At 44.4% G+C, this 27,475-nt stretch overlaps 2 protein-coding genes across 3 annotated transcripts in view; one reads left to right on the top strand and one right to left on the bottom strand.

Moving 5' to 3' along the window:
* The window catches only part of arhgap21b (Rho GTPase activating protein 21b), a 47,038-nt gene extending 30,438 nt beyond the window's left edge, over nucleotides 1–16,600 (top strand). The window contains exons 9-24 of the mRNA XM_067253141.1: nucleotides 4,239–4,385; nucleotides 4,786–4,888; nucleotides 5,022–5,067; nucleotides 5,451–5,576; nucleotides 5,656–5,958; nucleotides 6,861–6,925; nucleotides 7,430–7,575; nucleotides 7,772–7,914; nucleotides 8,027–8,185; nucleotides 8,275–8,353; nucleotides 8,468–8,541; nucleotides 8,683–8,772; nucleotides 8,912–9,079; nucleotides 9,272–9,392; nucleotides 11,629–11,660; nucleotides 13,555–16,600. Coding sequence (XP_067109242.1) covers nucleotides 4,239–4,385; nucleotides 4,786–4,888; nucleotides 5,022–5,067; nucleotides 5,451–5,576; nucleotides 5,656–5,958; nucleotides 6,861–6,925; nucleotides 7,430–7,575; nucleotides 7,772–7,914; nucleotides 8,027–8,185; nucleotides 8,275–8,353; nucleotides 8,468–8,541; nucleotides 8,683–8,772; nucleotides 8,912–9,079; nucleotides 9,272–9,392; nucleotides 11,629–11,660; nucleotides 13,555–15,120 — 3,368 coding nt within the window. The 3' untranslated portion in view covers nucleotides 15,121–16,600. The remainder of the gene's footprint in view (nucleotides 1–4,238; nucleotides 4,386–4,785; nucleotides 4,889–5,021; nucleotides 5,068–5,450; nucleotides 5,577–5,655; nucleotides 5,959–6,860; nucleotides 6,926–7,429; nucleotides 7,576–7,771; nucleotides 7,915–8,026; nucleotides 8,186–8,274; nucleotides 8,354–8,467; nucleotides 8,542–8,682; nucleotides 8,773–8,911; nucleotides 9,080–9,271; nucleotides 9,393–11,628; nucleotides 11,661–13,554) is intronic.
* Nucleotides 16,601–17,089: 489 nt separating this feature from the next.
* Nucleotides 17,090–27,475, bottom strand: part of LOC136958550 (A-type potassium channel modulatory protein DPP6-like) — a 48,545-nt gene continuing 38,159 nt past the window's right edge. For both annotated transcript variants that reach the window (XM_067252536.1, XM_067252535.1), the window contains exons 9-26: nucleotides 23,407–23,561; nucleotides 23,173–23,270; nucleotides 22,854–22,980; nucleotides 22,668–22,706; nucleotides 22,214–22,321; nucleotides 21,878–21,969; nucleotides 21,585–21,632; nucleotides 21,350–21,462; nucleotides 20,537–20,584; nucleotides 20,218–20,316; nucleotides 20,065–20,134; nucleotides 19,786–19,980; nucleotides 19,609–19,663; nucleotides 19,423–19,522; nucleotides 19,229–19,287; nucleotides 19,049–19,121; nucleotides 18,864–18,937; nucleotides 17,090–18,749 (exon numbers count right to left, since the gene is read on the bottom strand). In XM_067252536.1, coding sequence (XP_067108637.1) covers nucleotides 18,603–18,749; nucleotides 18,864–18,937; nucleotides 19,049–19,121; nucleotides 19,229–19,287; nucleotides 19,423–19,522; nucleotides 19,609–19,663; nucleotides 19,786–19,980; nucleotides 20,065–20,134; nucleotides 20,218–20,316; nucleotides 20,537–20,584; nucleotides 21,350–21,462; nucleotides 21,585–21,632; nucleotides 21,878–21,969; nucleotides 22,214–22,321; nucleotides 22,668–22,706; nucleotides 22,854–22,980; nucleotides 23,173–23,270; nucleotides 23,407–23,561 — 1,700 coding nt within the window. In that variant the 3' untranslated portion in view covers nucleotides 17,090–18,602. The remainder of the gene's footprint in view (nucleotides 18,750–18,863; nucleotides 18,938–19,048; nucleotides 19,122–19,228; nucleotides 19,288–19,422; nucleotides 19,523–19,608; nucleotides 19,664–19,785; nucleotides 19,981–20,064; nucleotides 20,135–20,217; nucleotides 20,317–20,536; nucleotides 20,585–21,349; nucleotides 21,463–21,584; nucleotides 21,633–21,877; nucleotides 21,970–22,213; nucleotides 22,322–22,667; nucleotides 22,707–22,853; nucleotides 22,981–23,172; nucleotides 23,271–23,406; nucleotides 23,562–27,475) is intronic.

Here is a 27,475-nt window from a genome sequence, read left to right as displayed (position 1 = left end):
ACTAACAAACTTAGTGCAGCTATAGGCCACAACAATAATATAAACAAATGACCATGCGTTCGTTAATTGAAGACATAAGCCTATATATGCAACTTTGCATTGCAAGCCTGAAAGTAGGTTGAATGAAGAAGCAATTGGGTCTCAAATAAAACAGTAGGCTGGTCAGTCCGAATTCCAAAACTGTGGTGTATTTGCAGTGTCTTTGCACCATAGCTTTGTTTGTTTGTTTGTTGTTGTATTTATTTTTTCATGACCGAGGGATATCTGACATTTAACATTTCGGAGTCTTGTTAATATATGTAGTCTAACCAAAGCTCAGGGCTTTTGCGATTGAGCTTTGTCACATGACCAAACTTTCATTCCATTTCATTTCAATTTTTTTCTCCTCTAGTGAGTTTTTCTGGGAGTTTTTCCTTGTCTTCCTTGAGGGTTTAGGTTGGTTGAGGGGCAGTTCTAGGGGCGTATGTGAAGCCCTCTGTGACATGCTTGCGTGTAAAAAGGGCTATACAAATACATTTAGATTTGATTTCATTGAATTTATTTTGCTCATTGTCATTACAGCAGAGGCAAAACCAAACCTTTGCATAATACAAATGTATATTTAAACATTTAAACACATTTTATAGGTCACAATATTAGGCTATTTAATGTGCTATTATTGAATGTATTTATTTGGCATATTTCCTACCAGATATTTTCATTACTCTTTCAAGAGTCCAGTACCAGCATTCAGGACTAACTATTCAGCCTACCAAGATGACTGTATTGTAGCCTAGTTTAGACAGCACAGTTTGCAATCTCAAAAAATAGGCCAATAAGTCCCACATTTCTTATTCTTAAGATCCTTGGCTTGAAAAAGTGGTTGTGTTTCTTTAAGGCTGATCTACTTAAAACATTTTTGGGGAGGACAGAAAGGAACTTTGTGCCCTCTTCAGGTGTTTGAGTGGTGGATCTGGGTCACCGCTCAGGCAGTGACTAGGCTGGGATATTTTTTAGGATGGGCCCATGGGAAACCAGCTCATTTTGGCCTGGCCCATTTGAGAAAGAGGCTTCACTGCTTAGCGCATTTGTGAGAGGGATAACGGGTCCTAGGTTTAGCGTCAAAAACCTATTTGAAAGCTGTCCATCCAGCATTAGGTCAGTAAGTGTTGCAGTTTGCATAGAAAGTTCATAATATCCTCTTTAATGGTTAACAGGTAAGATGTTCTTTTTAAGGATTTCTCAAGACGGTGAATTATTAGCCACCAACCAAGCACTGGTGTGTAAACGACATTAGCAGAAAAACTAGCTTTGAGCTATTTTCTTGTCAGTTTATTTTTTAATAATCGAAACAGATTTTCTTTTCATTTTGCACGTCAAAGACTGCTTTACAAACTATTTTTGTTGGGGGTAAGTTTATTTTCAGGCCTGTTTTCAGGTGTTATCACAGAGAGCGTAGCCTTTGCCCCTGTACATGAACAACCAGGCTATGCCAAGCCAGTCCAGGCCAGCTGCAGACAAAGCAGGCAGTGACAGTTACAATGTGGCAGCATCTCTATTCTAGGCCTGTTGCCCTGCTCTGGGTTACAACAGTACTCTGATTGAAAGTCCCTCTGGTCCCACATCAATGATCCATTTGAATGGTCCTTCTGGATATGCTCCTCCTTGTCATGTGAGGCCAGACTGCATCCTAGGGCTCCAGAACAGCCTGGATAGGGCTGGATGTAGGGGTGGGCGGTATACCGGTATGAACGCGAATACCGGTATGGCGTTGTGCCATGATATGGATTTTGCCATATCATGGATATCACAATATATTAATAAATGTATTAAGTAAAGTGTTTCTGTTTGGTATAAAATATAAGTAGCTTATAAAATATAAGTCAAGTGATACTTCAAATTTGTATCTTTTACAAAAAAATACATTTAAGCATGGACGCTGCACGCATAGTGCCAGCCAATGAAAGTCAACAAACAAGCTAGCTCAACTCCAGACGAAGCAAACATTCATTGGAGTGAACTGCTTTTGTTGGCATGTGTAAGCAAGCGTTAATGATGTCTGAAAATAACGCAGGTGGGGTTGATTTCCCGGACGAAGAATTGGTATAAAAAGGGGGCCTCTTCTGTCGTTTGGAAATGGTTTGGTTTCAAGTTATCCGACATTGACCAACAAACAGTAGCCTACTCTGTAAATTGTGTTGTTGAATTGTGCTAGCCAAAGGTGGAAACATTAGTACGCTACTGTTGAACACTAAAGTCGCTCTTCCGTGGCAAAGCACTGCAAAAGTTGGAAAATTCAACTCATGCTTTACAGTTACCCAATCCAAATCCGTCCGAGTGCGGTAGATTAGCCGCTGCGGTGCGGATTGCATTGTCATAACATTTTAAGAATAACTAATATCGTGATATATACCGTTACCGTCAGTGCTTACAAATTATACTGTGATAAACATTTTAGGCCATACCGCCCAGCCCTACCTGGATACTCTGTCTGCTGCAGAACAGGTCACATAGCTTCATCCTCTGTTCTCAAAGACTAGAGGTGAAGAGGTCTGGGGGGGGGTTGGCTGGAGCGACTTCTGTTATCGCGACTTCTGATTTTCTTCTAATCTTGCTTTAATTTTATAAGCCTCTCCCGGCAATGTTTTTCTCACTTAACATGCTTTACAATGAGCCACAAGGTGTAATAATACACTTTGTCAGTGCGGGTGGCTGATTGTAGAGTTTTGTCCTAAGCATAAATGCTTAATATGGCCTGGAATTCGTATTTGGCTTGTTCTTCTATTCTCTATGTTGATGTGTACAGCTGCAGAATATTTTGTTGTTGTTGGTTGAAACACTCAAAGGCGGCTGTGAGTACCAGAAATTAGATCAGAAATGTTCAGCTCTGCAAGCCCTTCCCCCAAAGTTACCATATTTTTGAATGTTCTACCCCCAGAGCTCAATGTAGACCCTGGTTCCTGTGGTGGAAACGCAGTGAGTTCTGAGGGAACATTGCTGTGGTGGAAACGCTGCTTATGTTGCTGTTGTAGTGGATGGGCCTGGGGCCAGGCTGCCAGGAGTGTGATTGCTGCCACTTGCAGCTGGAGGAGCTGGGAGGGGGTTGGTTGAGGATACACTGTGGATGTTGGTGGAGGGGTATGGAAAATTGGCATTGGTGCATAACATGAGACCTGTAGATCTATTTCAGACTGTTGCCATTCTGTATGGACACATAGTAATTCATTTGGTGGAGGCCAGGTTTTTGGTATGTTCTTCGTCAAGTGAAGTTTATTTATAGAGCACATTTAAAAGCAACAACCGTTGACCAAATTGCTGTACAATCAGAGTAGCAAAAGCCATCAAACGACACAGTACTCAAAACAAGTTTAACAAACAGAAAAGACAAAGGCATCAGTCATACTGTGTTGAAAGCCAAAGAATACAAATGATTTAAACAGGATGTAAAAACATGCAATGTAGGGGCCAGCCTACCATGTAGGGGCCAGCCTACCATGTAGAGGCAACCCGTTCGAGAGTTTGGGGGCTGCTTTGAAGTGGGGTGAATAGATCTAATTGGGTCTGTTTGCTTGTATAGGTTGAACGAGGATAAAAGAGTTGCTGAAGACTGGTGCCCCAGCAAAAGGGTGGAGGGTTAGGAACTGTAGAACAACATTGGATGCCCTGGCGCTGCACGTACACTGACGCCTTCTCCTTGGCGGACGACGACGGTCGAGCTAGAACTAGAAACTGGGACAGCAGCTTTTAAATTTAGCTCTGAAAGCCCCTGGCTCGACGGTGGAGAGCAACTCTGTACTCTGAGCTGTTCCGGCCTGCCTCAGATCCCAGAACTTGGTGGGGATTTTGAGGAGAAGAACTAACTGGATGGTTTCCAAACGGAGGGAGGGAAGAGAAAGTGATGTGGCCTGGTTCTGTTGGTAGTCTCACCAGAGTCCTTTAGTAGCAGGTTATATTTACAGTGTGTTTCCTTCGTTTCCTTCTCCCTTCTCCTAAATTCTGCAGAGTGGTACTTGCTGAGGATGCAAAACTGAAATAAGTTATCTGAATAAGCTTTCGAGTCCTACTTTTATCGTACCAAGGTAATCCAAAGTAAGATAAGGTGGTGAGGATGATGATGTGGAAGATCAACTTGATGGAAGTTTAAAACATCTTTTGACAATTAAACATCCTTTGTATATTAAATAGGGACAACACCCTCTACCATAGCAGTATAACATGATTTGATTGGAATGTAACTGGTGTGTGCTGTTTCTTTGTAGACGAGCCTGCTAGCCCAAGTGTTGACCACGAGGCCACGCCCATTCCAGCCTCCGCGGTCATATCTGCTGGTCCAGCAATCACTACAGTCCCGCCCAGCCCCACCTCCCCGTGCCCCCTCATTCGCCGGCAGCTGTCACATGACCAAGGTAAGAGCTTTGTCAGGCAGGTGTCTGTTTGTAATGGGATTTATGATGGTCCTGTTATATGTGCATGCTCACTGCCACACAGCTCTCTCTGGGAAGAAATTATGACATTGACCCTGTTGTTGTAAGTACAGGAAAGAGAGAGAGGTCTGTTTCCCAGCTGTGCTGACTCACCCTAGACTAAATCTGACAAATGTCATTGTTCAAATGGCCTTGAAATAATCCCTTACCTTTCAGGTAATCATATATTTTCACAAATCACTTCGTCATCAGACAAGAGTGCCTCCACCATGTCAACACCCAATCTGCATACAATACTTAGTTGTGGAGATTTGAGCCTACCTGTAATCATAAACACAGACTTTAACCGTTTCTTTAACATTTAATTTCTCTTCATTGTTAGAGTCCCTCCGAAATGCTATCTTGGAGTCAGAAAATGGTAACAAAACCGAGCGCTCCAAATCCTATGACGAGGGTCTGGACAACTACAGAGAAGAGGGCAGAGGGTGAGAGTTTGTCAGGAGAGGGCTTCATGTCGTGAACAACCATCTGCTATGCCTTTTTTCATTACTTTGTCTTATTTAATCTGATCTAACCCTAAACCTTTTCTCGCTTTGCCTTATTTTCCTCCTCCTGTAGACGGTCGTCTAGTAAGCACATGCCCAGCTTGCGAGGACTCAGAAAAGTGAGCACTTCATTTTCACAACATCTCAAACAGTTAAACTGCCAGGAAACAGTTTTTGAAAAAGGAGAACTGGTTCCTAATAAAGTCCCATGAAGAACGACGTCTTTCCACTGTGGCACCTATGCACGTGCTTGTTGTTTGTGAACAGATTTTATTTCCATTCAAAAGTCCATTGACAAGCCGTGTCATATGGTTTCCTAGCAGCACTAGGCTTCCGTCTTGATGTTTTTCTCAGCTCTAAGCAAGTTTGTATTGTTGTAGTGCATTAAGCAGCTAAGCATTGATGCCCTCAAGATATAGGCATTTACCATAGGATTAGCGTTTGGTCATATCTGCACACCTTGTACTCCAGCTGGTGTTGGTATGTCTTTGTGCAAGCCCAGGCTCTGGATGGACACAAGTCTTCAGATGACTCCTGCTCCAGGAGGGACTCGTCCTCCGACATCTTCAGCGACTCTACAAAAGAGGGTTGGCTCAACTTCCGTCAGCTCAACACCGATAAGAATAAGGTACACGCACACACACACACCCTGTCTCTCTCTTTTTCTCTAAACTGCACGCATGAGCTGTATCTGTGTATCTCCTCAGCGAGTGGGTGGGGGGATGAAGTCCTGGAAGCAGATGTATGCGGTTCTGCGAGGCCACGCTCTCACCCTCTACAAGGACAAGAAGGAGGGGCTGTCCCACCTCTCCTCCACCCAGTCTGATGAGGAGCCCCAGCCAATCAGCATCAAGGCCTGCCTGATTGATATCTCCTACAGCGACACGAAGCGCAAGAACGTGCTGCGTCTGACCACGTCGGACTGCGAGTACCTGTTCCAGGCCGAGGGACGGGATGACATGCTGTCGTGGATCCGGCTCATCCAAGAGAACAGTAACGTCGATGAGGAGGTGGGGTCTGTCAGGGTTCTGCAAAGTATTCGCTTGCACCATTTGATTGAACAATCTTTAAGACGATAACAGTCCACTCATTGCAAGAGACAAACCAAATCGAGTGCATCCAGCTTTTTTGCAGTATTCAGATGTGTCTGCTCGTGGCTAGCTACCTCTGGAATTTTATTGAAGCTCATAAGGTTTATTGAAAGCCCTGTGACTCACATGCTTGGTATTCGACACAAAGAGCTGTGCAAACAACCAGGCCCAACCCTGATGGTTGGAACAGTTGTTTGAAATGCCTCACTGTCTTCCACAGACACCACCAAAGAGAGAAAGTGACAAGTTGCCTTCAATGTTTGCCTCAACCACAATTCTAAACGTTATGTTTTGTTACAACATTGAAGCATATTTCCAATAGTTTGATGCCCTGCAAAAAAAAGTTATATATAAGCCATCCCCACCCCCAAAAACATGGCTTCCGTCCTTGCTTGTTGACTGTGGAAGGATATTCTCAGCCTCTCTCCTCACACATCACTGCTGGTCTTCTTTGAATGGGGGGGTTGAACAGTGGCCTTGTTTGTTCGGTGCTTGTCCATTTGCAGTTAGGCCCCAGGGCTCGATTTGTGGTCTCCAGTTTCCAAAGAGGCTCTCTCTGGTGGGACTGAACCCATGACCACCAGGATGCCTCACCACAGCATTCCGGGAGCTTTGGAGCGGCTAATTGCAAAATCCCCCGGTTCCCCCTTTTGAAATCTCCGAACACAAATATTGTCTTTTTGATAAGAAAGATTATCTAACAGATACAGTGTCATATCAACATGTCCTTTCAACAGTGTATTAATTGTTTGTGGGCCGATGCTACGTATGTCCCTATCTCATTCGCCAATGCTATATGTCGTTTTTTGTGTTGGTTCTAGAATGCTGCCATCACCAGTCAGGACCTGATCAGCAGGAAGATCAAAGAGTACAACACCATGATGAGGTATGAACTCAGAGGCTCCACAGCTCACCCAGGGGGTTGAAACACAGTACTGCACCCCACTTGCAAACAGCCACGTTCAACCTACTTCTTTTAGCCACCTGTCACCCGCAAAATCCTCACCACGCTCGTGTATTTTTGTTGTTTGGGCCATGTGTGGAGTTGGTGTATTGTTTACATTTCTGCTCTTCAGAACTGTCCAGGCGCCCACCCCTAAAAGTGTGTGTGTGTGTGTGTGTGTGTGTGTGTGTGTGTGTGTGTGTGTGTGTGTGTGTGTGTGTGTGTGTGTGTGTGTGTGTGTGTGTGTGTGTGTGTGTGTGTGTGTGTGTGTGTGTGTGTGTGTGTGTGTGTGTGTGTGTGTGTGTGTGTGTGTGTGTGTGTGTGTGTGTGTGTGTGTGTGTGTGTGTGTGTGTGTGTGTGTGTGTGTGTGTGTGTGTGTGTGTGTGTGTGTGTGTGTGTGTGTGTGTGTGTGTGTGTGTGTGTGTGTGTGTGTGTGTGTGACACCAGCGCTCCAAGCAGCAGGACAGAGCCCTCCCCCAAAACCTCCCGGCAGTCTCTCAGCATCAAACAGGCCTTCCTGGGTGGCAAGGGAGAGGCCAAGAGCCAGAGCCCCCACTCCCCTAAAGCAGGAGAGGACAGGAGGGCACTCCGAGGTAAGGCCATCAGAACCCACAGGACTGGACTCACTGTAGAGGTCCACATGGGGAGACGGCTGCAGGTAGAGATGGGGAGAATGTATGTTTTGACAGCAAAAACCAATGGAATTACGAAAGGTTAAGTCACGTATCCTCATCATTTGAATGCTTAAGTTTATTATGGTTGAATAAGGAGTGTGTGCGTGTGTGTCAGACGACTCCAGCCCACCTCGGGACAAAGCCACCTGGAGGCGGGGCATCCCAGGCATCATGAGGAAGCCCTTTGAGAAGAAACCCTCTCCTGGGGTCACTTTTGGGGTACGTCTGGACGACTGCCCACCTGGCCAGAACAACAGGGTGAGTTCTGCTGTGTGTGCGAGTGTCTGTGTGTGTGTCAGACAAAAATACATTTGGGTGTTTTCAGTGTGTGTGGTGGGGTGTACTCAAGCCAGTCGTGTGGGTTGTGCAGTTTGTTCCTCTGATCGTGGAGGTGTGCTGTGGGCTGGTGGAGGGGAGAGGGCTGGAGTACACAGGCATCTACAGAGTACCAGGCAACAACGCAGCCATCTCCAGCATGCAGGAAGAGCTCAACAGCAAAGGCATGACGGACATCGACATCCAAGAGGACGTGAGTATATGCATGCGTGCGCAAACACACACAAACAAACAAACGTGTGTTTACTCTTTCCTATTAAAATACTTTTCTTCCCTCCTCAGAAATGGCGGGACCTTAACGTGATCAGCAGTTTACTGAAATCCTTCTTCCGGAAACTTCCAGAACCTCTTTTTACAAATGGTGAGGTTCCTAATACAATGCATGCTGAAAATGATGGCCACTTAGGCTACACAATTTTATCTCTTTGTTTCTTACTCTTTATATTTACACATCTTTTATCTCTTAAATTTTCAGAAAAATATGCATGTTTTATTGATGCCAATCGAACAGAGGACCCAGTGGAGCGGTTGAAAGTCCTCAAGAGGCTTGTGAGTTCACCACTATCAGCTGATGATTTGGATGGAAGTTGGAAAAATATGCTAGAAACACAGGCTGTCTTCAGGCTACTCACACTGTTAAAGTCAAAGGTCATTGAAGGTTTAACTGTATAATACCATCTGTCTTCTCAGATCCATGAATTGCCTGACCATCACTATGAAACTCTTAAATTCCTCTCTGGTCATCTCAAGAAGGTTTCTGAAAACTGTGAAAAGAACAAGGTATGTGTGAGAACACCGCAACTTCCAGGATCTAGTGCATGTTTTAGAATTACGTTTTATTCATAAAATATAAGTGGTAATCAAAGTAATATTAAGCATTCAATTATTTCCAATAAGTAAACCCCCACCCTTCACACAGATGGAGCCCCGTAACCTGGCCATTGTCTTTGGTCCCACTCTGGTCCGGACGTCGGAGGACAACATGACCAACATGGTCAACCACATGCCAGACCAGTGCAAGATAGTGGAGAACCTCATCCAGCAGTACGACTGGTTCTTCACAGAGGAGGGCGATGAGGACCCTGTTGTATGTGGATGCCCCGTGCTGAGCTCAACACTAGGGTTTTAGGATAGTGTTTTCCGTACAGGTCTGAATGCTTCAAGGGAATTGTAGTCCTTCTTTAACTTCTGCTCCTTATTCCTCCACCCCCCCCCCCCCCACACACACACACACACACACACACACACACGCGCACACACACACACTCTACCCTTCCAGACATCTGCTGAGCAGGATAGCACCGTACAGTCTCAGCCTGTACCCAACATCGACCACCTGCTCTCCAACATTGGCCGCACCACCGCTGCCACCAGCAGCACCTCTCCAGGGGAAGTCTCAGGTAACGCACCCTCCGCCTCACGACTCTTCCTGTTCCCTCTTTACCTAGACAAACACATCGAGGTCAGTGAGTCTCAGGCAGTCACTTGAACATCCACTAATAGCTGTTATTTAAGCGTGTGTTAAGAGATTTTTACTGTGTGTGTGTGTATGTTAGTCCTTAAAAGTAAGTAAGAAGCATCCTGTTTGTTTTCCATCAGATTGTCAAAGTCGTATGTAATTCTTAGTATGGTTTAGGAAGTACACCAAATAGTCTCTGTGCTTCTGTGAGAGCAAGCTATTTTAGTGATTTTTCAATGACCAATGACGTATCCTGTGTTTGTGGATTATAATGTTGGAAAATTGCTGAAAATAATTTGCATATGTTGAGCCTTCAGTTTTTTTCTTTTTTTCTTCTTTTTTTTCTTCTTTTTTTTGGCCCAAAGACAATTAATTGCCTCCAAGTTCTATTGTTTCCCCCCACTTCTCTCCTTTTGCTTTGATTTATTTTTTCCGTTTCACCTTGCTCATGTCATCTTTCTCCCTGTGCTTTCCTTCTGTTGAGATGACAACTCCTATTCTTTCAGTTCTTTTCTTCCCCTCCTCCTCTTCTCACAGAAACCCGGCATGTTCTTTCCCCTCCTCACCCCCCCTCCCCCCTTACAAAAAACCTTAGCAAATGAAAAACCTGACCAAACCAAAAGAAACCAGTGGACGTTTTAACCCTTCTGACCTCTGCCCTCTTGTGTGTAGTGTGTTGTTTCTCTCCCCTGTCCCTGTCCAGCACTCACACATGACCCCATCTTGACACAGGCCAAGTGGGCGGCGTCTATCACTCGGTGATGTCACTGATGGACTCAGTAATGTCAGTGATGGACAGCTGGGACTGTAGGAAGAAGGACGAGTGTTGTCCCAAGTGTAGCTGCGTAGTCTGCAGAAACCCGCAGCTCTTGTAAATTGGGGTGGAGAGAGAGAGAGAGAGAGAGAGAACCCAAAAAAAGGAGAGAAAAAAAGAAAGAAAGAGAAGTTGATGTTTTTTTGTCATTTATTACTGTGGTGTGTGCACGTCTCATATCTAAAAGTAAATGAGCAAAATGACATGACCCTCTGGCCGAGGGGATACACGGCCGTGCTGAACCTGTCTCTCACAGCCCCCCTCTGCTGTCTCTTGTTGTCCCTAAAGCTGATCGTGAGGACAAGTAGCATGGTACGGTCAACACCCCCCCCCCCCCCACACACACCCACACCCAGGTTCACCCCCCACCCCCCCCCCACCCCACCGCTCATGTGGCATACCCATTCATGATGTCTGAGAGGGGGGTGGGGGGGGGGGGGGGGGGTGTTAATTGAGGGTCAGATTTGTGTCGGCAAACACTGGCCCGCTCCCCCTCTACCACCTAGCTCAACAGACCACACCCGTCATCAGTACACACCCGCAATTAAGTACACACAACTCACTTCTACACTTCCGGATTTTAACCTGACAAAAAGGCACACACAGTTTTTTTTTTATACACTTACGAGGGAAGAATTTGTGTTCATGATGTACCAGGGAAAAGGACAGGCAGGACATCTCGTTTTTCTGTGTGTGTTTTCCGTTGTTATTTCAGTTGATGTATTTTCAGGTGTCAGTTAAGATTTGCCCGCACGGTAGACGTTGCATTGTGATTTTCAAGGGATTTCAGGCAATCCACGCTACTGCTACTAGCCTGCTTAGATTGGAGACAGCGGGACACAGGGGACAGATGTGATCCGCCCAGACCCCTACCGTCCGTTGATGTTGTTGTTGTTGTAACACCCCACGCCCCCTCCGATAGTGTGACTTGTCCGAGTGGGGAAAGAATGCCCCTGCTGGTGGCTGTGTGTAGAACGTGTTTGTGACTTGGCGTCATGTGCTGTTGTCACTGTGGGCACACGAGCATGAGAAGCTTCCTGTCTTGAGTGCACACTGCCGGGTGTCACTTCCTCCTCTCTCTCTGTCTCTCTCCATCTGTGTATCTCCGTCTTCTACCGTCACCTACCGTCTCATCAAAGGTGACCCCCTTTTTTGTCTCTTCCATATCTCTGAGCCGTCGATGACTCCATTTGTTAGTTCCATCCATCTGCTTGCTTCGCCGGGCTAGCCTCAGTTGTTTTCTCTCCTTTCCTCCATTTCCCTCCATTTTCCCAGCGTCTCTCCGTCCTTTTCTCTCAGACACTGTCTTTGGCAGGCAGCTGTGTGCTAGAACGTCACTAACAGCTCTCTCCTCTCCCACCAGATTCCGCATGTAGTGACTCGTCCAAATCAAAGGTAAGTTGAACTACCTTATCTGTCAGTTGACATTATCTGTTGGTTGATTAAGGAGCCTTGATGCCTTAAAGGGGTCATTGACTGTTTTTGGGGGGTATTTCACACTGTTCCTTATGGTCTCCGAATAGGGTATGTAACATTGGTTGGGCTGAAAATGGCCCGGGTGCTGTTCTATGCCCCCTGGTGCTTCCTGTGAAATTGTCCCTGGAAAAAACGCTAGGTTTTCTCCTTTTATGGTCATGAATATATAGCTGCGTGCTGATTGGTTGGTTTTCAACGAGTGAAGCTGCGGAGCACTCACTGAAACATCGAAGGTGGAGACTTGAAATAAAAACGTGCGAATAAATCTATTGTCTACACAACACTGTTTTCAACAGATTGACTAGATATCATTTGAAAGGATAACGTTAGTTGTTTCCACTTTTGTTGTCGAAGCAAACGGGATCGACTTAGGTGGGTAACGTTACAGTTTAGCAACCAAACTATATCGTGATTCAACTCAGCTTCAGTTAGCTACATATCTTGCTGAAAAATAAAATGAAAAATATCTGGACAAACATGCATCGTGAATTGTAGATTTACATGACAACACGGGTTATTTATTCAAATGAAACAGTCAGGAACATGAAATAACGTGTTAGCCCCATTGCCAATAAACTAGACTAAATCATCACACATTTTACCTATGCTCTTGCGTTAGCAAGCTAAACTAGTTTACATGCCTACAGTCTAGGTGTTTTCACTATCTAGCTGTTGTTGCATTCCTTGCAAATCAGCGTTAATAAAAAGCAGATAAGCTAGAGTCTAGCTAACATTGACTCGACGGGCATGGCTGATGTTTGTCTATACCGTAGCATAGAAGATCCCTGTGCAGTTCGACCCTCAATTACACATTTGCTCAAACCATTTCACCAAGGACGGTTTTGAAAACCTGGGACAATGTAAAGCAGGATTTGCTATGAAAGCTGTTGCTGAAAAGAGGTGCGTTCCGACCTTATGCTCATCACAACCGGAAGCTGTAGTATGATTTTGTCGGTAATAGCTATTAGCAATGCTAACGTACCTGTATCTAGCACCTGCCTTTCTCCAGTTCTTTCAAATAGATCTAGAAAGGCGTTAGCAATAGGCTAGACTGCTATTTGTTTTCTGGCAATTTTTTCGGAAGCTTCCCTTCTAATGCCGACTACAGCTAGTCTAGCTAGAGTCATTTGCTAAGTAAGGTATGTTGATGTGTTTTTAAACGTATTTAGCATTCTACCTATGCTAGATACAGGAGACGTTATCATTGCTAATAGGCTAGCTGTTAGCGACAAAATCATACTTACAGCTTGAGTTTGTGATGAGCATACGGTTGGAACAGCACCTCTTTTCAGCAACAGCGGCTTAGCAAATCCTTCTTCAAATTGTCCAAGGTTTTCATTCAAAACTGTCTTTGGTGAAATGGTTCGAACAAATGAATAAATGTGTCGAACATAACAGGGATCTTCTCATAGAAAAACATCAGCCATAGCCGTTGAGTGTCTGAGATCCTGGGCCCGAACACCAGAGGGCTGGTCTGTATCTAAATGTTGGGGCGTGACAAAGGTGATTCTATATTTGTGACGTCACAAATATTTTTTTTTCAAAACCGATCGATTTACAGCTGCAGTTTCAAGTTGTGGGATTTAGATAGGAAAGAGGTGTCAGTGGACTTTGAGGTTCACTGTATGTCCATTTTACCCACCGAACTGTCGTTATTCAACTATGACAAGGTAAAATCGGTTTTGCAATCAATGACCCCTTTAATGTGGCCGTGGCACATGACTACCAGCCTGTTAGTGTTTGGTGTGTGTACATTTGTAAGGTGTGTGTGGGTGTGTGTGTTTGCTCACCTGCTGGTGCTGTGTTCTTGCAGGGCCTATGGGGGTCTGGGAGGGACCAGTGTAGCAGAGAGATGCTGCGCTCCTCCTTCTTTGTCAGCCGCAAGCGTAAGAAGCCCAAGGATAAAGCCCAACCCAGCAGCTCTGACGACGACCTAGACTCTGTCTTCCCCAAGAAAGAGCTCCCTGAGCAGGGCCAGGTCCTGGCCACTCCCCCAACCCAGGCTTCCTGGTCTCTGGGCGGCCAGGAGGTGGAGGAGGAGAGGAGGGCTGAGGACGGGAGGAGGAGGGACACGCACTGCTCTTTGGCGGACAAGGTTGACGGCAAAACGGGGAACCGGAAAGAGTCTCGCTCCAGCATCTCCCAGCCCTCGCCTTCACCCTCACCCAAACACCTCTCCTCGCCCTCCCCTATCCTCCGCACGCGCTCCCCCTACACCTCCCCCTCCCACTCCCCCAGCTTAAGCTACCGCATGCAGACAGTCCACCAGTCCTCGCTGTCCGACCCCCCTTCAGCCTACGAGGACGGCGTGTCGGACCTGGGCACCATGAACAGCACCAGCTCCCAAGCCTCGGCTGCCAGGCCTCAGCAGGGCCGGGCGGGGCCAGAGGCCGGGGCCAGCGCACCAGGGGCGGAGGTCTGCTCCATCACCTCAGATTACTCCACCACCTCCTCCATGACCTTCCTGACCGGGGCAGAGCTGAACGCGCTCAGCCTGGAGGTGCGCTCGGTGGCCGAGAGCCGGGGAGGCGACGACGCCGACGACGAACGCAGCGAGCTGTTCAGCGAGGGCCGAGCCATGGAGACGGACAGTGAGAACGAGCTGTCGGCGTTCGCCGGCGGCAAGGAGACGGGGCACACAGTGGAGATCGGCCAACCGGAAATCCCGGAGTTGCCCCGCCCCCTGCCCTCCCACAGGCTCATAGAATGCGACACCCTCTCCAGGAAGAAGTCAGCGAACGCACGTCTCAAGACCGAGAGCGAGTCTTCTGTAGACGGAGGGCGCGGCAATAAGACTGCCTGCACCCTGGGCCCCCGAGGCACCTCCCCCGCCAGCCTCAGCACCTCTTCCTCCTCCCGCAGCGAGTCTGACAAGGCTGAGCCGGCGTGGCGCCTGAAGATCACCGACCGCCTCAAGTTCCGCCTGCGCACGTCCGTGGATGACATGTTCGGGGTGGGCACCCAGAGGAGCCGCTCCCCAGAGGGCCGCACTAAGAAGAAGAACATCAGGCGCAGACACACCATGGGTGGCCAGAGAGACTTCGCCCAGCTGTCGGTGCTGGGCGGCTGGCAGGAGCAGGCCGGGGGGGGCTCGCGAGCCGAGCTGTCGGCCGTGGACCGCCTCAAGCCCAAGTGCAGCTCCCAGGACTTCTCCATCCGGGAGTGGATCGCTCGAGAGCGCCACCGCGCCAGCAACCCCGAGGTCAGCCTCGACACCTCGGCTGAGCAGCAAGGAGACCCCCCGGCCCTAGACCCCCCCGTGGGGCTGCTGAACGGAGACCCTCCCCAGGGGAAAAACCTTAGCTTGTCTGCCACTGCCCACCCACACAAACTGTCTGGTGCCCAGGTGGTACACTCTCGCTTCTACCAGTACCTGTAAGGAGAGCGAGTGTGTGAGGGAAAGGAAGACAGTGAGACTGATGTGTGTGTATGTGTGTTTGTTTGTTTCGTCTGTGTGAGTCATCCGTGAATGAGCTGTGTAAGCCTGTGTACAGAACCTGGGAGATGTCTGTTAGGTGTGCGTTGTTGTGTGTCATCTGTGTGCGCATTTGTGAAATAAAAGGGTTACTGTACTGATATATCTCAAGATTCAAGGCATGGAACAAAAACTTAGATGTTGTGAATATATATTTTTCTCTTTTTCAAGAGAAATTACTTTTTAATTAAATTACATTTGGGACTGTGATGGGGGGTGGGAAGTACCTAAGCTTCTCAGACTCCTAACCATGCTGGAAATTGAGAGGAGAACCTGTTCTCTTTGGACTGAACGAACCTGTGAAGTTGGGTCTAAGAAAGTGTAAACCCAATGTAGAGATTGTGAGGTCAACTAACTGGCTTTAAGGTAAACAAACGAGTTGTATGGTGAGGAGGAGATGAGGAGGAGAACGGACTGGTTTTAGTATTGCAGAGGAATTATTTTTGTGTAAAAGATGATGGGTCTCAGTGAGTCCTTCAGTAACCAAATGAAGAATGTGTGTGCTTGCTGTAATACCGACTAAAAGCTTTATTTGCTTGTGTTTTTATTTTAAATGTGTACATACTGTGTACATCTGTGTACTTGAAGTGTTCTGACGGTACGGACTACGTGTAAAACCACCTCTGTGTGGAGGGTCATTCCCATGGTACAATGTGACAAGGAAACACTGGACACAATGGTATTACGGTTAACCTCTTCCCCTTCACAGTGATAGAAAAAGAGCCGTGAACAACATCTGATGCAAAATGCTGTTTATGTGTCAATGTGTTAATGGTCTCATGCATTTGTCAGTTGTACTGGCATCAGATGTGGAAAAACAAAAGAATGAAAAGAGGGCGGAGACGAATCAAATCAAAAATTATGTTTCTTGGCAATAGGAAGTGCCTCATACTTAAAGGGTGCCATAAAGTCTTTGTTGACATGTGCAAAGATGCTACTGGGTATAGCGTTTTTTTTATCGTTGACTGGCACAGTCATTCTACAAGTAATGTTTAGACGGACGCAGAGCTTCCACTCCCTAGGCATTCCATTCTGGTCTTAACACGTTTTATACTCACTTTTCGTTCTTTTTGTTCAACTTGCATTTTTGGGATTTTAACAGAACTTGAATTTTAAATATGTCTGTAAAATAGGTAACTTAAATGTGTATATAAATGCTGTGTTTTAGCTTCTTTTCTCTTCATTTCCATCAAATTTGCCTGATTTTTGTAAGTACAGTATTGTGAGGTGTCGCTCTCGGTGAGCCAGGAGAGGTGGGGGTAGTGGGAGAGTTGGAGCAATGTCCCCTGCAGGTGAACACATGTCATTGAGTTTGACTTTGGGGGGTGGGGCAGGCCCGGGGGCCCCTAAAACACTGGAATTGAAAGGTGTCAATGGCAAAACGGTTTCTGGCTTATTACATTCATTTAGCAGACGCCTCTATTCAAAGCGACAAATAATACTTATTGTCTTGTGTAGTGCATGCAGGCCTGTCAGGTTTTGCCAATTGTCAGCTTGATCCCTTAGTTCTACTGGTGGGAATATTACTGCTAAAGCATAACATGTATTCTAGACAATTCTGTGCTTCAAACTAACCATTTGGGGAAGGCCCTTATGGCTCGATACTGCCCCCTTGCTCAAAGAGAAGTTCATACAGAAATATTTTGTAGAGTTCAGTGTGGAAAAACTTGACTGGCCTGCACACTCCTTGAACTAAACACCATCAAACACATTTAGTATTAATTATAACACCATCTGCATGCCAGGTCTACCCAACATCAATGCCCATCCTCTCTAATGCCCCTGTGAATGAATGGAAGAAAATGCCGGATAAATGTTCCAACGTCTATTGGAAAGCCTTCCAAGAAAAGTGAAACCAGTTATAGAAACAAAGTAGGAACCAACTCTGGCCAACATTTTGTATTATGCACATAAAGTATTTCTTCCACAATGCACATACTAAAAACAGCGGCGCAGCATAGCTTTATGGTCCTATACACCTTTGTTGCACAGCAGTCAGAATTCTTTTTTTTACTCTGCAGATAAGTTCTATTTAAGTGAAGTTAAAGTGCCTATTTAGGTACAGTAGACTGGAAATTTTCATAAATTCAAAAACTATTCGGGATTATAAATTTCAAAATGCTTTATGTACAAGTTGCACAAACAGTACTTTCACAATGAAATATTTATACATTCTGTACATCAGCTATAGAAACTTTCACTTACAATATTAAAATAAGTGACATGGGGACAGTCAAACTATTTAACACTTGACGCAAATAATTCAAACTGTCACCGACAAGCCAAATTGGAACATAAACATTAAATGTGCCTCAATGATCTGTTATTTACTTGCAACATACATAACATTAAGGTCACTGTGTGATTGTTATTACGATGTTACCCTTCATACACATACAGGAAATGGGAATTACAGGAATGTATGGATTGGCATGTTAGTTCATCAGTATCACATAATTATATCTTACATGTTTTAGAATGGGTTTGTTTATGATCTGTCAGTTTTATGGAGAGAAAGAACTTCAATTTACCTTTTCATACTGGAGAAATAGCAGTTATTAAATATTTTATGGTCAATATGTTTCCCTAAAATGAGTCCCTGACACATACATATTTACCCCAAGTAAGGCACAGTGACAAAAATTACATTATACAACTTAATGCAAGGTCAGGTAAAAATGGACCACCCACTAAATGTTATTTCAACAATAAATTTAAATCAATGACAATTACACAATGGTTTTCAATTCAAACAACAATGCTACTAAACTGTTAGACATACCGAACAAACAAGAATAAACATTAGGGATCAGGGGAAATGTATGTTCTGCGTGCTGCTGAACATCAGAAGCAGGGGCTGGTACAATTCATGTGAAGGTACCCCAGGGGTAGGTGGAAGTCTACGGTTATGATCCCACAAACTAGCTTCTCTCACGGTGTCCATCTGCCCAATGTTTAACGTATGAGCTTGGATGTCCATAGGGGGGCTGTGAAGCCTAAGGATGTGAATCTGAGCTGAGGTTATGGGAGTCCAGTGGATGTCATGGTTCTCTGCCACATTTCCATTATGGTGGAGTAGTGGACACTGCTGCTGCTTCAATCAATGGTTCAGAAAAGGAGATGAAACTTTTGGTTTACCTCTGCTGCCTGTTGATAGCCAACAATATGGCAAAGAGAAATTTCAGTCCAGGCTTCTTGACGATAAGAAAGAAGAGAGGGGAAGATGCCAGCTGGTACTTGGTGCATGCAGGTACTGTGCTGTTAAGAGCAGCATAAATCATAAACAGCAAGTCAGGTGTGTGTGTGTGTGTGCATGATCTGTTGCATATTGTGCTGTCTGTAGTTGCTGGGCAGAGTGATCCCACGTCACCACGGTCTCAGCTGGCTTAACCATCATCTTCATCCTCTACCTGCCTCTCCTCGATTGGCAGCTCGGGCAGTCGGAAACACTCCTCAAAAAAGTTGACCAGTGATTGGCTGAGGTGCTGCTGCGCCCCGTCGCTGTGCAGGAAGTGTCCCTCGTCTGGGTAGATCTGTGGGGAAGCCCGGAGAAACATTGAGGATGTACACATCCTTAATATCATTCAAGGATTAAAGTTGAGTATATATTGATCTAAATTAAACAGCATATGGAGCTGCTGGCTAACCTGTAGAGAATAATTGGCCTTCTTGGTGATTAAATGATTGATGAACTTTGCTGTGTGCTGGAAATGAACTTTTTCTGCAAATGGAAATGGGGTAAACATTGAGTTGGCATCTATGAATACAGAACTGTTCAAATGTATTTTTACAATGGTTGCAAATATAAATGATGAAGGCATTAGATATTTACCATCGGCTGTTGAATGGACAATCATGTACTGTCTGTCCATAAGCTGACTAGCACGGTGGGTCAAACTAGCCATCTGAGAGAATGGAAAGATAGAACTACTTTGAAAAACACACTCAGTGCCTCTTTTTGAGTGAATAAGGACACAGGGTACAAAATGAACAAAACGCATGTGCCCTTTACCGAGTATACTCGAGCCTCTGTTTTCGGAGATCCAAGATATCGTTCTGAGAATGCAGAGGCTGGAGGACAGGAGGGATGAACAGAACACAACAAAAACAAAAATGTCTTGATCAGATGAATATCTCCTCTCTCAGATCATATCTATTTTATTACTCACACAGCGAGAACCGGAGCCGGAAAAGATAACGGTTTACCATATAATTCAAAATCTGTTATGGGTGAAACAGCTACTCCGCATTTCAGCAGCGAGTCCTCTGAACTTAAGAGCAAAGTGGCTAAGTATCCTCCGTACACCTAGGTATAGAGACAACAGTTAGCAAGATAATTAGGTGTGACATGAAGCTTTGAAGAGACCATGGATACAGTAAATGATAACTTACCTGTCCAAAAACACCTATGCGACTATTGTCAATGTACGTTTCTTTAGAAATCAGTCTATATTAAAATTAAGGGAGGAAACACCTGGTTAGGATACAGTATTGACAATCTTTTACTTCCACTAATAAAAAGAATGTGTATTCATGTTAGTGTATGAATATGTGTGTGTGACTAGTTACCTAAGTGCCTCCATCTGGTCTCTTTCCTCCAGCACCCCTAGCTTCCTGCGGACCCTATGCAGCAGGTTGGTCCCCTGGAAGCCACTGCCGTGGCCGTCGAAGCGGACCACCACTGTGCTGTAGCTGCTTACCAGAACCGTGGCCCAGTCCACACCAAACTGCTCTGTCACCATCTGTCCCCCTGGTGTACCATCCCTGAAAAAACACCACAGGTTGTATTCCAATTTGCAATACCTATTATGTAAATTTTTGTGTTTGTATGTGCACTGTCATACGTACACTAGTAGCAGTAAAGGATAGTGGGCTGTTTCTGTGAACCCAGCAGGCTTCAGAATCTGCATTGTAAGAGCTATGAAACAGGCAGAGACACGTAAACAACTATAAATAAGTTCTTCAGAAGGAATTCCAAACGTGAACATTGCAGATACATACTGTAGTCATCGATGACAATTTCCTTATACTCCACTTTGGGCATCTGCATGTTGTAGTAGGTGTTATTAACAATGTCATTATTCTCCAAGTCAATCAATTCTGAAGTGGAACAAATACAAATTATCATTAGCAAATTAAAATGAGCAAATTAGCATTAATGTAGCGATAGTTAACACACATCCAAATAACTTTTCCAAGTGCAGGATACATCAACAGAGCATGAAATAGAATGTAAGTTCCCACTCTGGAATATGTGCACTTGGGTGATTTAATTCTAGAGCAAGGTTTCAGTAATTATTTACTCTTTTCGGAGACTCACTCTCTCTGTCGTCTGTGCTGTAAACGGCCACACTTGGTATGTCCGGGCCTGGACACAACAACATGGAGAGCAAGGACCATGGAGAGACATAAACATAGCTTCAAACAGGTGTTTCAGCACTGAGGTAAATCCCCTTGACATAGGGTGATAGACCAGTATAGTATATTTTGCTAAGACATGTAGTCAGTGAACCGGCAACATCTTCCTGCATCTCTCTACAGTGAAATTCAGTCTGGTTCTAATAAGTGGATTTCTTAAAATCCTGTTATTCCTCTAGCAACACTGGTCTCTCAAATAATTGAATGAATGAAAAAGCCATTGCCATATTGTCCTCTCTAGAAGGGCCCTCTGAACAAATCAGCTCCTATGGAAACCATGGTGCCGGGTACGGGCGGAGGGAGGAGAAGAGAGCGAGATAACGATGATGAACGTTCTCTGAGGAAATGAGAACATGGCTAGTAAACACCCCACTCACTCCGCCCTCTGCCTTTTTACAGCTCTGGCTTGCAGATACCAGACACAAGTGTAGAATCATAAACTCTGCAGGACTCAGTGCCAGGTTACCCAGACAGACTGAAGTTGCCTGTCTAATGAAGAGTGAAGTAGCTCTAACTTAATAGCATCCTCTTACTGAGCAGTTTCTATTGCCTTTGACCAACAGCCCTGTAGTTGTTCACCATCACCAACACACTCAGAAACATGCTGGCAACATTCTACCAGGAGCCTTTCCTGCTGTTAGAAAGAGGTCTTTGGAATCCGAATGCAGCTGGGTTTGGAGAATGCGTGTAGAGATGTCAGGGTCAGGAGTTTCACCTTTACAGTTGAGGAGGAAGTATCTCATGTCATGGCTGAAGGCTCCATCCACAAAGCCACACTTGAACTCACAAGACACACAGCGGCGATTGAAGGGGCCGATGGTGTCGGCACTGTAGAGAAGGAGAAAGTCCCAATCATGACATTGTTCAGCAGATCTTCCCTTTCCAGCGTATAAATGGCCAGATTGAGGGTGAGGCAGTGACATACTGCAGTGTGAATGCTTGATGAACACCTGTATAGATGACGCCGTTTGGGATCATCCTCTGTGCTCAGGAAGTATCTGGAAAATATCCAAGGATTGCAAAGTGTTGGAATTCAAAAGAACACTAGGTTGTATACGCTATTCACTGAACAACAACATACAAGTGCTAAATGACTAAATGTAAGTGCAAAATCCTGTTGCTACAAAAAACTGTGTGGAACTGTGAAAAGAAGAAGTGGGAAACAATGTTTTTCCCTGATAGGTAGACAAATGCTATGCACCACTGTGTAAGTGTGGAGTTTTGAGGCCAAGGTGGGGCTTACACTAGATGCCTGTCTTTGCTGTATGCCAAGATGCGAGTGACATCCCAGTCCCCAGAGGTGAGCGACTGCAGCGTGTCTGTGCTGATGTTGGGCTGGAACAAAACCACACACCACAATTGTGTCCACAATAGTCACAATTGTCACAATTGTTTCACCTCCTCTGGCTCTGCACCACACTGCTTAGACATACATACACATACATGGATAGCTGATTCAGCAAAAACTGAGTATCTATGGGGGGCTGCAGTGGGTTGCAGAGGTGAATGACATGGCCAGGGAGATGGAATTCAGAGACGAGTTATGGATGATGGTTTCAGAGGAACTCGAAGAACATACCTTGGAGGTGGACATTGAGATGTGGAAAAACTTTCCCCTCCCACCCTGAGGGATTGCTCTGGTGAAGAAGAACTTGAGCCCATCCTCAGAGAAGAGTGGCGCTTCGTTCTGCAATACAGAGTGAATGGAGGTGTGATGGTGTTTCTACTTTTGAGAGACCCAACGGACAACCATTTAACATTGTGAGATTGTTTTTGCCAAATCTTAAGAGCCAGAATGTAACTACTAGCAGGACATTGTACAATCACAGGCATGTGGCTGTAGGAGTTTCATCTATTAGTTTGTGCTCCTGAGGCCACAACCAAAAGGAATTTTTAAGGAATTGCAGGAATTCTAATTAGGTAGTCACAGACTCTGGGCTTTATAGACTGACATTCTAACCTTTTGTCAAATGTGATTTGTAGGAGTGTCAATATCTTTAGTATTGATCTGGGATAAAACACTTCTCACTTACCTGTCTGTGAAGCCAACTCTGACTCTCATCCTCGTGTTTCTGAAAAGTACAGGTTTCATTTGGTTTCATACATGGAAAGAATGTGTTAGAGCAAAGTGTTGTTTTTGCTCAATGTGTTTTAGAATTTGTAGCATGGCTTAAAATGCAGTTGTAAAATCAAGTCTGAGACAGTGTGTGTGTTTGCACCTTAATGCAGACTCCCGTGGTAGCTTCACACAGGGTGAGAATGGAATTGTTCTGACCTCTGTTCAGCCAGTTGACTGCCAGCTTGGTGCTGGTGGCCCACTTCACCATGGTAATGTAATATTCCCTCCTGAAAACCACAAATGCATCACAATTACAACTATCAAATTCTTTAACCTTATAAAGCAACGATATAATTACATTTAGTCTGACTGCAAATCTATTCTATGTGTAAACACACAACACAACAAAGGCCTTCCATCAGAGGCATCCGTAGATGTTGGTCTCTGTAACTTTTGATAGATGGAGAAGGGAGACTCACCCTATGCGGGGGTCATCTGGTTTCTTCATCTCCACTGTGTGCACTGGGCCGTTCAGACTGGCTACGAACAGCAGCACTACAGGGTTTTCCTCCCCTGCCTGCAGGGGCATGCCAGCACAGAACATACAAACACTTATCAATGGTTATCACAATCATTATTTAGCCATTTGACCACTCTACGACAGTGTCAATAAGACACTGTCTTATCCCGCCACTGTACATGCCACGACGAACCTTGGGGTAATGGTATTCCTGTGCTGTGGGGTAGGCGGCTCCAGTGAACATGGGCACCTCCATTTTGGGCACCAGGGAGTCATTGATGGTAGTGTAGGCCAGTCTTAGGCCATCTGGTGACCACCAATGGGCAACGTTGGTCTGAAAGATTTCTTCTGCAAAGAAAAGAGAAATAACAAGCTAATTGAAACAAGCAAATAGAACAAAACAAAACAAATATGAAGCATAATTACTTTCAGTACGACACTAACCAAAATTGGTTTCATAATGCAAGTGTCCTTGACTTGTCGGTTAGTTATTGGGTCTAGGGGAACTTCACCTAAAGGACAATTTGTAAGCAGGGCCCAGTGTTTCAAATTTTTTTTATCTGAATTTGGAAATCCCATGTTTTGCTATCCAGGATCTGGTACAACATTTAACTTTTGTGCTGGTTTTTCAAAGCAACATAGAATTGGATCCCCTTGATCCAGAAATAAACTATTCAAGATGACCAAATCTAGATTACCAGTGCTCAAACTTGGATTACATATAACAATGTACAACAGGTAGAATAGCCTGCATGGGGTCACTGTAGTGGCAACAATGTCAGAGTTTTGTAGTTAATTATGCCACTACACTTGGGCAAAGTAAAAGGTTCTGACTCATGGCCTAATCTCTGTAAACTTCTAGCATTCTCCACGTCGGTCGTGCCATGCTACTCAAGAAAACCAAAACCTGGATGACAATTAATGTATTTTTATTTTCAGTTGGTCTCATCAACCTCACGGGAACATAATCACAAGTTTGTGGATAACAAAAGAAAGATAATGGGCTTGCAAAGATGACACGCACGTGTCTAAAACTCCAATCACACACACCTTTCAGGACCTTCTGGCACGTGCAGTAAAAGATCTACAACAACCAATACATACTTAGCATATATATAACGTAACCTTAATTCCACTAGCAATTCCAGAAGCAGTCATAAGAAGATTGGTGATTCGGCCTTTGTCAATTACGCCCCAAAACTATGGAACAAATTACCCATAAATATTAGGGAAGCAAATACGCTAGACATTTTTAAAAGACAGCTTAAAACCTACATTTTTACTGAAGCATTTAAGTAATTTTATCTCAGAAGGGTTTGACTACTTTTATTAGTTATATTATTGTTTTTATAATTTGCTATTTAATAATTACTTTTATCACTTGTATTATTGTTTCTATTTATTTTATGTAAAGAACCTTGAGCTACAATTCTTGTATGAAATGTGCTATATAAAGTCTTACTTACTTACTTACTATTCTTATATTTAGTCATTTTACATTTAGTCATTTAGCAGGCGCTCTTATCCAGAGCGACTTACAGTAAGTACAGGTACATTCCCCCCGAGGCAAGTAGGGTGAAGTGCCTTGCCCAAGGACACAACGTCGAACTGGCAACCTTCAGATTACTAGCCCGATTCCCTAACCGCTCAGCCACCTGACACCCTATATGAAATTATATAATATATATATAAGTAACACAATAATATTTTTTTTAAACAGAAATATCAACACAAAATCGTTTACCTGTAATTTGGCCCTTACAGTCACTTAAATGTTTGGATTTGAAGAGACAGAAAACAGCACAATAAAAACAATACAAACACTCCCTTCTATTTGCAATGTATTTTAAACAGTAAGACCCCTCATCTGACCGCTATGACAGCCAGTCACATTGTGGCGGTACTATTCTGCAGTGGAAAACGAAGTACTTGGTACCAAAAAACAAATCGAGCCATTTCCTCAGCATTAGGAGGAACTCACTCACTTTCCTCTACAATCTTCAGCCCACCATTCCCTTTAACTACTTCCCATGCAGAGCTTGCGAGTTTTCACCTCCAATAATGTCAAGAGCCACATCTGTGTAATCACCTCTCTTAAAGGGCCTGTTGCCAATTGTGTGTTTTTTGTTGCTTCAGAGTTCAGATTCAGATTTAAATTTAACAAAATTCATAGACCCCGTGGAATTTACATTCGGTGGGATTTCAACCCAGATTCCTCCAACTTCTGTAGACAAAAAACGTAAAAATGGCACTTCAGCAGTTCCATTTGAGTCCATGATTCCACCTCTTTGGTCTAGTAACATAGGTTTTATAGGCCTTGGGCATGATTGATTTAGTTGGAAAACATGCCAAATCCAACCCATTTTCTAATTCTTGATACAATCTGCTAGCCGAAATCCGATCAGATTACTTCTGAACAACTGGGCCCTGATGAAAACTTTACATTTAGTCATTTTTAGCAGACGCTCTTATCCAGAGCGACTTACAGTAAGTACAGGGACATTCTCCCCGAAGCAAGTAGGGTGAAGTGCCTTGCCCAAGGACACAACGTCAGTTTGCATGACCGGGAATCGAACTGGCAACCTTCGGATTACTAGCCCGACTCCCTCACCGCTCAGCCAACTGACTCCCTAACTTTAGTCTGATTTATTGCAACCCAGCTAAAGTACAGTCACTGGAGGGGAGAGAGTCATTCCTCATATTTAATTGTGACAGTTTGAAATATGTTCAGGAGAATTGAAGAAGCGGTAAGGCAGATCAGTTAACATTGCAGTTCAACATTCATCAGTCATGAAGAACGAGCCAGAGGTCACTGAAACAATGCTAGACGAGATGAAGCTTATGAAAAAGGTTTTCGTTTTTGCCAGAAGTAGAGCATTTCAAGAGCATTGTGTCTGGTTCAAATACACTGTTTTGAAAGGATAATTTTTAATAAAGGAGACCAATAACATTGATTATGTTTAAACTGACACTATCTATTAAAAGTACTCTCTTGTCCAGCAGGTGGCAGTAGACCCCTTTGAGAGACCATCTCCTTGAGGATGCATTGGTAACCACAGTCACTAATCTGGGACTTGAGCGTCCATTACCACTGGAGGAGTGGGTTATCGGAATCTGAATTGATGACTAAAGGAATGTGTCATGACGAAGATGACGACAGTGGTGGTGATGAAGACCACCTACCTAACAGAATGTGAGTAGGCAGGCTGGGTACAGCATGGCCATGTGACAACTATATCATATTTGTCATTTGTCAAGATTTAGAGCCAAAACAGTATCAATGCTCAGAACACACACACATACACAAAATCCTGATTTGGACGAAAAACTCTATACCCGTACAGACAAGCCTCAGGCATAATCTGACACCAATTACCAGGTGTAAGCACTACTGGCACATTGCTCATGGAAAACAAATACAGAAATACTGAATCATGAAAAGTCATCAAAACTAGCATGGCTGAATCACACGCATCTGGAAGCCACCATGGAAAAACCCTCTCTATCCTGTTAAATAACTCTTCCAATGGAGACACAGACTGTCTGCAATGATAAATCAGTGTTGGTGTGGGCGTTGTGGAGAGATGTTCATTTTCTGTTATTGTTGTGTGGATAGCCTCTCCCTGCTCTGCATTCCAACCACAGGTGTCTAGCAGGAACCTACTTGACTCTTACACCTATCAGATGAGAAAGAGAAAGAATGAGAGACAGAAAGAATGAAGAGAGACTGATAGAGAGAGCCTTATGAAGAGGTTAACATAAAGAAGAAATGTGACAAAAATTATATAGAAAGCAAAGAGAAAAAAGAGGGCTACAAAGAGAGAACCCAGAGAGAGCAGCTTGAGTATACTAGTAGCCTGAAGTCACACAAGTTGTCCACTGTCTACTTGAACAATCAACTGATTCAGTACCAGGATTAAAAGTGGCTAAACTAATAACTCTCCTTATCAGATATGTAATCCCCCATTTGGCTATTCATGAAGAAATATCACATTTTGGCTGGTTTAATTAGATGCTTAACAGTAATCCTAAATGATAAAATATGTCTGTATATTAAAGGTCAATGGTTGGCTATTCTGCATTGCATGGCCCAAATCGTGAATCAATTACCTGACAAACTCTGATATTTGAAGTTTGGTGCTGTTGTAATCCTCTCATAACTGGATTGAGGCGTCCATTGCATTGTGGTTGGGAGAATTAGAGAGTTGTGAAGAGTGACAGACTCACAGCCTCCATAAATTCAAATTGAATGTCTGTTTGGC

This window comes from Osmerus mordax, chromosome 16, assembly GCF_038355195.1.
Source record: "Osmerus mordax isolate fOsmMor3 chromosome 16, fOsmMor3.pri, whole genome shotgun sequence".
Lineage (NCBI taxonomy): Eukaryota > Metazoa > Chordata > Actinopteri > Osmeriformes > Osmeridae > Osmerus > Osmerus mordax.
Note: the sequence above shows the minus strand (reverse complement) of the source record. Positions and strands in the feature narration are given on the sequence as shown.